General features: G+C 41.2%; 1 protein-coding gene across 1 annotated transcript; it reads left to right on the top strand.

Annotated features, from left to right (window-relative positions):
• Window positions 1-726: 726 nt before the first annotated feature.
• Window positions 727-2,599, top strand: LOC102488462 (SNW domain-containing protein 1-like). The gene is given in 3 exon segments (XM_014593140.1): window positions 727-959; window positions 961-1,150; window positions 1,245-2,599. Coding segments are annotated over 3 exon segments (1,677 nt in total). The 3' UTR covers window positions 2,499-2,599.
• Window positions 2,600-9,060: the final 6,461 nt, after the last annotated feature.

The raw sequence follows: 9,060 nt of genomic DNA, 5'->3' as shown, positions 1-9,060 counted from the left end.
TGTGTGTGTGTGTGTGTGTGTGTGTGTGTATGCATACCCAAAATTGTGAGAAAAGAATGAAGGAGAAGGGATTGCAGCATGACCATCCCTGTGAGGGGTGATTTCTCATTTTCTGTCTCTCTCTCTTCAGCAAGAGTGTGCTCCCTATAACAAAAATCCCCCTAAAAATTTCTTAAAAAAAAAAAAAAGACTACAATTGACTAAGAGAAAACAATTTTCATCCTAGAATCCTATAGCTAGCTAGCCTATCATTAAAGTTTGAAGGTAAGAGGGTCAGCAGGTGGCATAGTGGGTAAAGCACAGGATCCCCAAATGGCTGACAGTGCTTCAAGTCCCAGACCTGATGGCTTGAAAATCATGCCAGGCACATGTGTGCATACCCCAAATCCCAGGAGGAGAATGGAGGAGAAGGGGTTGCAGTGTGCCTATTCCCTCTGGGGGTGATTTCTCACTCTCCCTCTCACTGCCACTCTCTGTCTCTCTCTGGTGAATGCACTGAATATTTGCATACATGACTTGATAACTACATGGCAGGTATTCTGATGTTATCTCATTTTACAGGTGAAAAGTGTAAACACAGAAAGATTCTATGTAGCCACTTACAGACATTTAAAATATTTACAGCTGAGAGTGTGTGTGATAAATCACATGCACCCACAAGAAGAAAATAGCACCAAATGAGACCTGCGGAATACATAGGTTTGGCGCTGGAAGAAGCGGTAGAAGATGGTGCTCACCAGCTTTTTACCTGCACCTACTCAGCTATCTCAGGACCAGCTTGAGGCCGAAGAAAAAGCAAGATCCCAAAGATCACGGCAGACTTCACTGGTCTCATCCCGAAGAGAACCTCCCCCTTACAGGTACCGGAAAGGATGGATACCTCGTTTATTAGAGCATTTTGGAGATGGAGGAGCCTTTCTAGAGATCCATGTGGCCCAATACCCATTGGATATGGGATTAAAAAAAAATGTCGAATGCACTAGCCATTCAGGTGGATCCTGAAGGAAAGATTAAATATGATGCAATCGTTCGACAGGGACAGTCAAAAGACAAGGTCATTTATCGTAAATACACTGACCTGGTTCCAAAGGAGGTTATGAATGCAGATGATCCAGACCTGCAAAGACCCGATGAAGAAGCTATTAAAGAGGTAACTGGGAATTGATATATATATAATTATTTGAGATAACTTTTTACATCTTTATTAACTTCCAAACAACTCAATGTGATTCTTTTTATTTCAGATAACAGAAAAGACAAGGGTAGCCTTAGAGAAATCTGTATCACAGAAGGTTGCTGCCGCCATGCCAGTTCGAGCAGCTGATAAACTGGCTCCTGCTTAGTATATCCAATATACGCCATCTCAGCAAGGAGTGGCTTTCAACTCTGGAGCTAAACAGAGAATTATTCAAATGGTAGAAATGCAGAAAGATCCAATGGAGCCACCAAGGTTCAAGATTAATAGGAAAATTCCCCGGGGACCACCTTCTCCTCCTGCACCTGTCATGCATTCTCCCAGCAGAAAGATGACTGTAAAGGAACAACAAGAGTGGAAGATTCCTCCTTGCATTTCAAACTGGAAAAATGCAAAGGGTTATACAATTCCATTAGACAAACGTCTAGCTGCTGATGGAAGAGGACTACAAACAGTACATATAAATGAAAATTTTGCCAAACTGGCTGAAGCCCTCTACATTGCCGATCAGAAGGCCTGTGAAGCTGTGGATATGCATGCCCAAGTAGAGAGAAAGATGGCTCAAAAAGAAAAGAAGCATGAAGAGAAACTTAGAGAAATGGCCCAAAAAGCCAGAGAGAGGAGAGCTGGAATCAAAACCCATGTGGAAAAAGAGGATGGGAAGGCACGTGAGAGAGATGAAATCCGGCATGATAGGCGAAAAGAGAGACAGCATGATAGGAATCTTTCCAGAGCAGCTCCTGATACGAGGTCTAAACTGCAGAGAAATGAAAATCGGGATATCAGTGAAGTCATTGCTCTTGGTGTGCCCAATCCACGTACTTCCAATGAAGTTCAATACAACCAGTGGCTCTTCAACCAATCCAAGGGTATGGACAGTGGATTTGTAGGTGGAGAAGATGAAATTTATAATGTTTATGATCAAGCCTGGAGAGGTGGTAAAGATATGGCCCAGAGTATTTATAGGCTCAGTAAAAATCTGGACAAGGACATGTATGGAGATGATCTAGAAGCCAGAATAAAGACCAACAGATTTGTTCCCGACAAGGAGTTTTCTGGTTCAGACCATAGACAGAGAGGACGAGAGGGACCAGTTCAGTTTGAGGAAGATCCTTTTGGTTTGGACAAGTTTTTGGAAGAAGCCAAACAACGTGGTGGCTCTAAAAGACCTTCAGATAGCAGCCGTCCCAAGGAACATGAGCATGAAGGCAAGAAGAGGAGAAAGGAGTCGATAACACCTCTCTTCATAGTGAATGGACTAATAACCCTACTGATGCAAGTCAGATGCGGGAACACTTTGTAAATGGTGAAGGTAAAAACCAAATCTGGGTGCCAGATCCCAGCGCTACTTTTTATTACTGAAGTAGAGGGGATAAAAAAAATTCTACTTTGAACTAGTTTTTTTTAAAAAGAGCAGGTCGTGTTTGTGCTTCTCCTGCCTTTTGGCAGATAGAACATAAATTGCTCCCCCCCACCCCCACCCCCACACACAAAACCAAGACGACTCCCCTTTTGTGTGACACTGCTAGTTTGGGGTTAGTATTTTCTGTAAGAGCAACTGCTTATGAATAAAATTACCCCAACCACAATGAGTAAGTTGATATTGGAACTGTCATAGGTTTGAATTGGGGATAAAGGTCATGTCCCTACTCTCTCAGTAATGTCTCCTTGGGCCAGCAGGTGGCATGGGGGTTAAGGTACCTGGATCCCACATGGCTGACTGTGTGGTTTAAGTCCCAGTCCTGGTGACTTGAAAATCATACCTGGTGTGTGTGTGTGTGTGTGTGTGTGTGTGTGTGTGTACATGTGTGTGTGTACCCAAATCCTGAGAGGAGACTAGAGAAGGGACTGTGACAAGGTCATCCTCCCAAGGAGTGCTTTCTCACTTTCCCTCTCTCTGTCTTTCTCTAGCAAATGAACATGCCCTATACAAACTTAAGAAGAAAGAAAGAAAAGGTTAAATGGCAACTGAAGGAAGATAATCCTCTGGGAAAGGATTTTGAAGAGGATTTCACATCAGATGCAGGGTTCTAGTTTAGAATCCACAGGCAGAAAGTTCCTTATTTGGGGTCTGTTCCCTGAACCTTTGACTCGAAACTTGCTACCATTTTGTATCATCTATCTCATCTCTCCCCAACCTCCATGACAGGGGAATCCTTTGGGTCCCCTCTAGAACTTTGTGTATGCGCTTTACAGAGTAGGTATAATTATTTATGCTGAATGAATGAACTCAGAAGTTGAGCAAGAACTTATGAAGGGGAAAGAGAGTGGGTAACACAGAAAAATCTGATATAAAGAGGTGGGATTTTTCTGAAGATTTCTGAAGATGTCATCTATGTTCACACAGACCTTCTTAGTATTAATAGAACCACAAGGGCACTACCAAACCTTGGAAACCTTAACTCTTTTTCCCACCCACAACACAGCTGGTATAAGCTTTTTCAACTAGATGAGAAATATCCCCTTCTTAGCCTTGAGGATAAGATTTATCTTCTCAGTCATTAAATTGCACCAGCCTACAAAAATCAATTCTTCCACGATGGTGCAGCCAGCGTGAGAACACCATTGGATTGCTCCTGCTGCTACTAATTAAAATGAATTCAGCAGTATTGAGGGTTACGCTGGAGGTGAAGATGTAAAAGAGCTCCAGGTCAGCAGCTCTGGCTTCCTGCTTCACATCTCATTGTTCTCAAAGACTTCGAAACTAAATCCATTCAGTTCAAAACAGAGCCTTTAAAGAAAGGTTCCTGCCACATGCAGGTGCTTCTGCTCTGCACTGACGAGAAGAGTCTCATTTATAAACTCCAAGGAAATGTATCCTCAAAATGGACACCCGGGAGAGACACCCAGAAAATCCTGGGCTTTATCATTTTTTTGGAAAACGTCACCAATCTGGGTCAAGTGGCAGTAATTTGAATTTTCCCCACGTGCATCCATAACCCAGTTCTCCTGACCACCTATGGAGCACAGATTCAAACCCTTCCTATGTAAGGCCCATGCCTGGCAGAGGTTGGAGTTGGAGAGAGCGAGCAGTTTCATAAGACTAGCAGAGCCACCTAGTGGTCAATTTAGGAAAGTGTGTTTGAGGCCACATTCTTGCAGAAAAAGTATTAAATGATGACCCTAGAAAGAAAAAAACAAAACAAAACAAAAACAAAAAAAAAAACTAGGCAAGTAGTCAGCATTAACAAAGAACCTTGGAAGACAAGAGACTTAGTGTTAAAAAAAATTTTTTTTAGAGTGAGCAAGCCTGTACTGCAGCGGTTAAGTGCTGAAAGGTCAGAGTTAGACTTCACACGGCCTTTTCTGGTTGGAATCCTGGCTCCAGATGCTTGAAAAAACACCTAGGGTCCACGTGGGCTCAGGATCCTGATTGTATGGAGAAATGGAGGAAAGGGAATTGTTGTGTGACCAGGTTGGGAGTGTGCAATCTCACTTTTTGTCTCACCAACGTGTGTGTGTGCACATCCCCATCGTCGGGCATAAAAAACAAAACAAAACTTTAGGGTTCCATTGGCAATTACATTTAGGAAATACTGAATTAAAATTAAAACAAATTTCTTTTCAGGCCTTCTATTATGTTCCAATTGACTGAATCTCTAAGAGCGGTATACTGAGCAGTATTTTTAAAACTTATTTGATCAGGGAGCCCTTTTTAATGAACTCTCTTAAGAATTGATATTTTGGGACCAGCAGTTAGCGTAATGGCTATGTCGCTGGACTCCCACGTAGTCGACCGCGGTTCGAGTCCCAGACCCTGTGGCTTAAACTCACGCCGGGTGCGTGTGCGTGCGTGCCCAAGATCCCGAGAGGAGAATGGAGGAGAAGGGATTACAGCATGGCCATCCCCTCTGGCGGGGGATTTCTTGCTTTCTATCTCTCTGTCTCTGTCTGTCTGGTGAGCGCACATGCCCTATAGCAAAAACAAAACAGCAAAAACAAAAAAAAAACTCTCCAAAAAAAAAAAAAAAGAAAGAATTGGTATTTTGAGACCTGAATTTGATAAACATGATTTAGAGTCGCATAGTAATGAAAACTAATCAAAACTATCAAATATGGGGAAATAATCCTCCAATCTAATTATTAGAAGACAATAGGGACCAGCAGTTAGCGTAATGGCTGTCACTGGACTCCCCCGTAGTCGACCGCAGTTCGTGTTTTGGACCCGGTGGCTTAAAACTCACGCCGGGCGCGTGTGTGTGCGTGCCCAAGATCCTGAGAGGAGAATGGAGGAGAAGGGATTGCGGCGTGACCATCCCCCCTGGGGGGTGATTTCTCACTTTCTGTCTCTCTGTCTCTCTCTGTCTGTCTGGCGAGCGCACGCGCCCTAGAGAAAACCTCTCCAAAAAAAAAAAAAAAAGAAAGAAAATAATGTTCTTTGATGGCAACACTAACCCAAAGGATTAGAATGTGGAGTATTTCATTCAGACAGCTCCTGTGATCACATTTGGTCTAACACTGAGTAGGATATTGCCCCCTAACATACCTGGAAGATGGTTACACTTCCACTATTTAACAATGCCATGGACTTAGTATTTGGAGTTCACCAGTTTGAAGTATCTCATTCCCTCTCTGTTCCACTCCGTAAGAAAGGATCTCCGTATACTGGGCTAAAGTAATCCTTTATGTCTTAAATGGACTGATCTTAGTTCTGCTATTTGAAGCTCCACAGATTGACTAATCTTTTTTCTTCATGACAGTCTTTTACAAATGAGAGAGTTGTAATTTTGACTCAAGATCTTCTCCGTGGGAAGCTACTCCAATACCACCTACTATGTAGTACCTGGATGTGGTTTCCAGACTCTTCAAGTTCCCAGCCACCCTCCTAAGAACTCTTGCTCTGTGTCTGTATCCCTTTTAAAGGGTGTGACCCAGAACAGGACATAGTACTTCAGAATCATTTGACCAAACCAGCAGGCAAGGAGACTGTTTGGATATTATACCAGTACAAAAAATATTTACCTATTTACCTAAAAGTGTATCAGGGTTTGAACTTTTTGATCAGTGATTGTAATGGTATCCTGAGTCAGTAAATCATCTCATTTTGTAGTTTTGTTAGGCCAGGATCCCCACATTCTCTACATTCACAAATGTGTGCATTTTAATAACATAAATTTCATATTTAATTTATTACTATTTAACTTAATTGGTATTAACATTTTTAAAGAGGTTTTTGCTATCAGGTACGTGTGCTCTCCAGAAAGATAGAGAGAGACAGAGAGAGGCAGAAGGCAAGAAATCACCCCCCAGGGAGGATGGCCACGCCACAATCCCTTCTCCTCCATTCTCCTCTTGGGATCTTGGGCATGCACACACACACGCCCGGCATGAGTTTAAGCCACTGGGTCTGGGACTTGAACCGTGATCCACTACATGGGAGTCAAGTGACATAGCCATTACACCAAATGCTGATCCCAGTATTCACATTTTATCTCACCGAGATAATCTTACCTTCTATTTATCTGTTTGTTCATTCTTCTAGTCATTCAATAAAGATTTATTGAACAACTTTTATATGGTCATCATTTATTAGGCTCTGGGGTCTTAAAGGCATTGTTTTTCTTGCAAAGTAGCTTACTGTCATAGGAAGGCAGTGCTCATTGTTTTTGTTTATTAATATTATTATTCATATATTCAATTTGCTATACATCATTTATATTGTAAAGGCATGATATACACCTCAGTCTAGCCCCGTTGAGAATACTATACAAATCCTCGTCAACAGATAAGTGTCTTACCTCTTTATTTTTCCCCCAAATTTCCTTTCCTACACTCTTCCCCTCCCACACTCTTCCACTTTGTCTCTAGGGTCCATTACAATTTTTAATGCTTTTATGTTCTCCAGTCTTTCAGTCTCTACCAAAGAGTCAGTCAATATATGTTAAGTGGAGTCATACAATATCTTTTTTTCATAGCTTGACTTGCTCCATTTAGCAACAAATCTTCCATATTGATCCACTTTCTATCAAATTCTAGGGCCTTATTGTTTTTTATGGCTGAACAGTATTCTATGGAGTATATGTGCCACAATTTTTCAATCCATTCAACTGTTTGTTGACATTTTTTAAGAGGTTTTTGCTATCAGGTACGGTAGCAAAAACCAGGTATTGGTTCCATGTCTTAGCAATCATGAATAATGCTGCAATGAATACAGTTGTGCAAGTGCTTTTCCGACTGAGCGTTCTCCTGTCTTTTGGGTAGATACCCAGGAGTGGAATTGTGGGATCATATGGTAGCATCCATTCAACTGTTTGTTGACATTTTTTAAGAGGTTTTTGCTATCAGGTACGGTAGCAAAAACCAGGTATTGGTTCCATGTCTTAGCAATCATGAATAATGCTGCAATGAATACAGTTGTGCAAGTGCTTTTCCGACTGAGCGTTCTCCTGTCTTTTGGGTAGATACCCAGGAGTGGAATTGTGGGATCATATGGTAGCTCTATTTCAAGGTCTTTGAGGAACCTCCATATTGTTCTCCATAGTGGCTGGACAAATTTACATTCCCACCAACAGTGTAGGAGTGTTCCTCTGTCACCACACCCCCTCCAGCACTTATCATTATTTGTTTTTTTAATCCTCACCATTCTGACTGGGGTTACGTGGCATCTCATTGTGGTTTTGATCTGTATCTCCCTTACAATGAGGGATGTTGTGCATTTTTTCATGTATTTTTTGGCTGTTCATATATCTTCCTTAGAAAGTTGTTTATTTAGCTCGTTTTCCCATCTTTTAATTGGAGTCATCATTTTCTTCCAGGTAAGCCATTTGAGTTTCCTGTGTATTCTGGTTATCAGTCCCTTATCGAGGCACAGTTAAAAAAAATTCTCTCCCATTCCAAGGGTTGTCAATGCACGCTAATTATGATGTCCTTTGCTGTGCAGAAACTTCTTAATCTGATGTAAGCAGACCTGTCTATTTTGGGGATTATTGCCTGTGCTTTGGGGGCCTTGCTTAAGAAGTCTTTGCCTACCCCAATGTCTCCCAGAGTTTCCTCAGTGTTTTCCACCAGTAGTTTTAGTGTTTGCAGTCTTAAGTTTAGATCTTTGATCCACTTTGAGTAGGTTTTTGTTAATGGTGACAGAAAGGGCTTAAGATATATCTTTCTGCAGGTAGATATTCAGTTTTTCCAGTGCCATTTGATAAAGAGGTTTCCTTTTCCCACTGGATTGACTGGTACCCTTGTCAAAGATGAGTTGGGTGTATGTTTTGGGGTCTATTTCTGGGGTTTCTACCCTGTTCCATTGGTTCTCATGTCTGCCTTTGTGCCAATACTATGCTGTTTTGATTATCATGGCTTTGTATTATATTTTGGGGTCAGGAAGTGAGATGCCACCTACTCCAATCTTCTTGCACAGGATGGCTTTAGCAAAACAGAGTTTTTTGTGGTTCCAGACAAATTCTATGATTGTCTTTTCTAGATCTGTAAAGAATGTCTCTTGTAATTTTATAGAAATTGCATTAAATATGTAGATTAATTTGGGTAGGATGGCCATTTTGATTATATTAATTCTCCCAATCCAGAAACATGGGATGTCCTTCCACTTTCTAGTGTCCTTTTCAATTTCCTTTTTAAGGTTTTCATAGTTTTCCCTGTAGAAGTCTTTGACCTCCTTAGTTAGTTGTATTCCTAACTATCTTATACTTCTTGTGGCTATGGTAAATGCGATTACTTTTTTCGGTTCTGTTTCTGTCTGCTTGTTGATTGTATATAGAAATGCTATAGATTTTTGTGAGTTAATTTTGTGTTCTGCCACTTTACTGTATGCATTTATTACTTTGAGGAGTTTTTTCATAGACACTATTGGGTCTTCTATGTATACAATCATGTCATCTGCAAACAGAGATAATTTCAGCTCTTCTTTCCCT

The sequence above is a fragment of the Tupaia chinensis genome, unplaced genomic scaffold, assembly GCF_000334495.1.
Source record: "Tupaia chinensis unplaced genomic scaffold, TupChi_1.0 Scaffold000063_1, whole genome shotgun sequence".
NCBI classification, from domain to species: Eukaryota; Metazoa; Chordata; class Mammalia; order Scandentia; family Tupaiidae; genus Tupaia; species Tupaia belangeri.
Note: the sequence above shows the minus strand (reverse complement) of the source record. Positions and strands in the feature narration are given on the sequence as shown.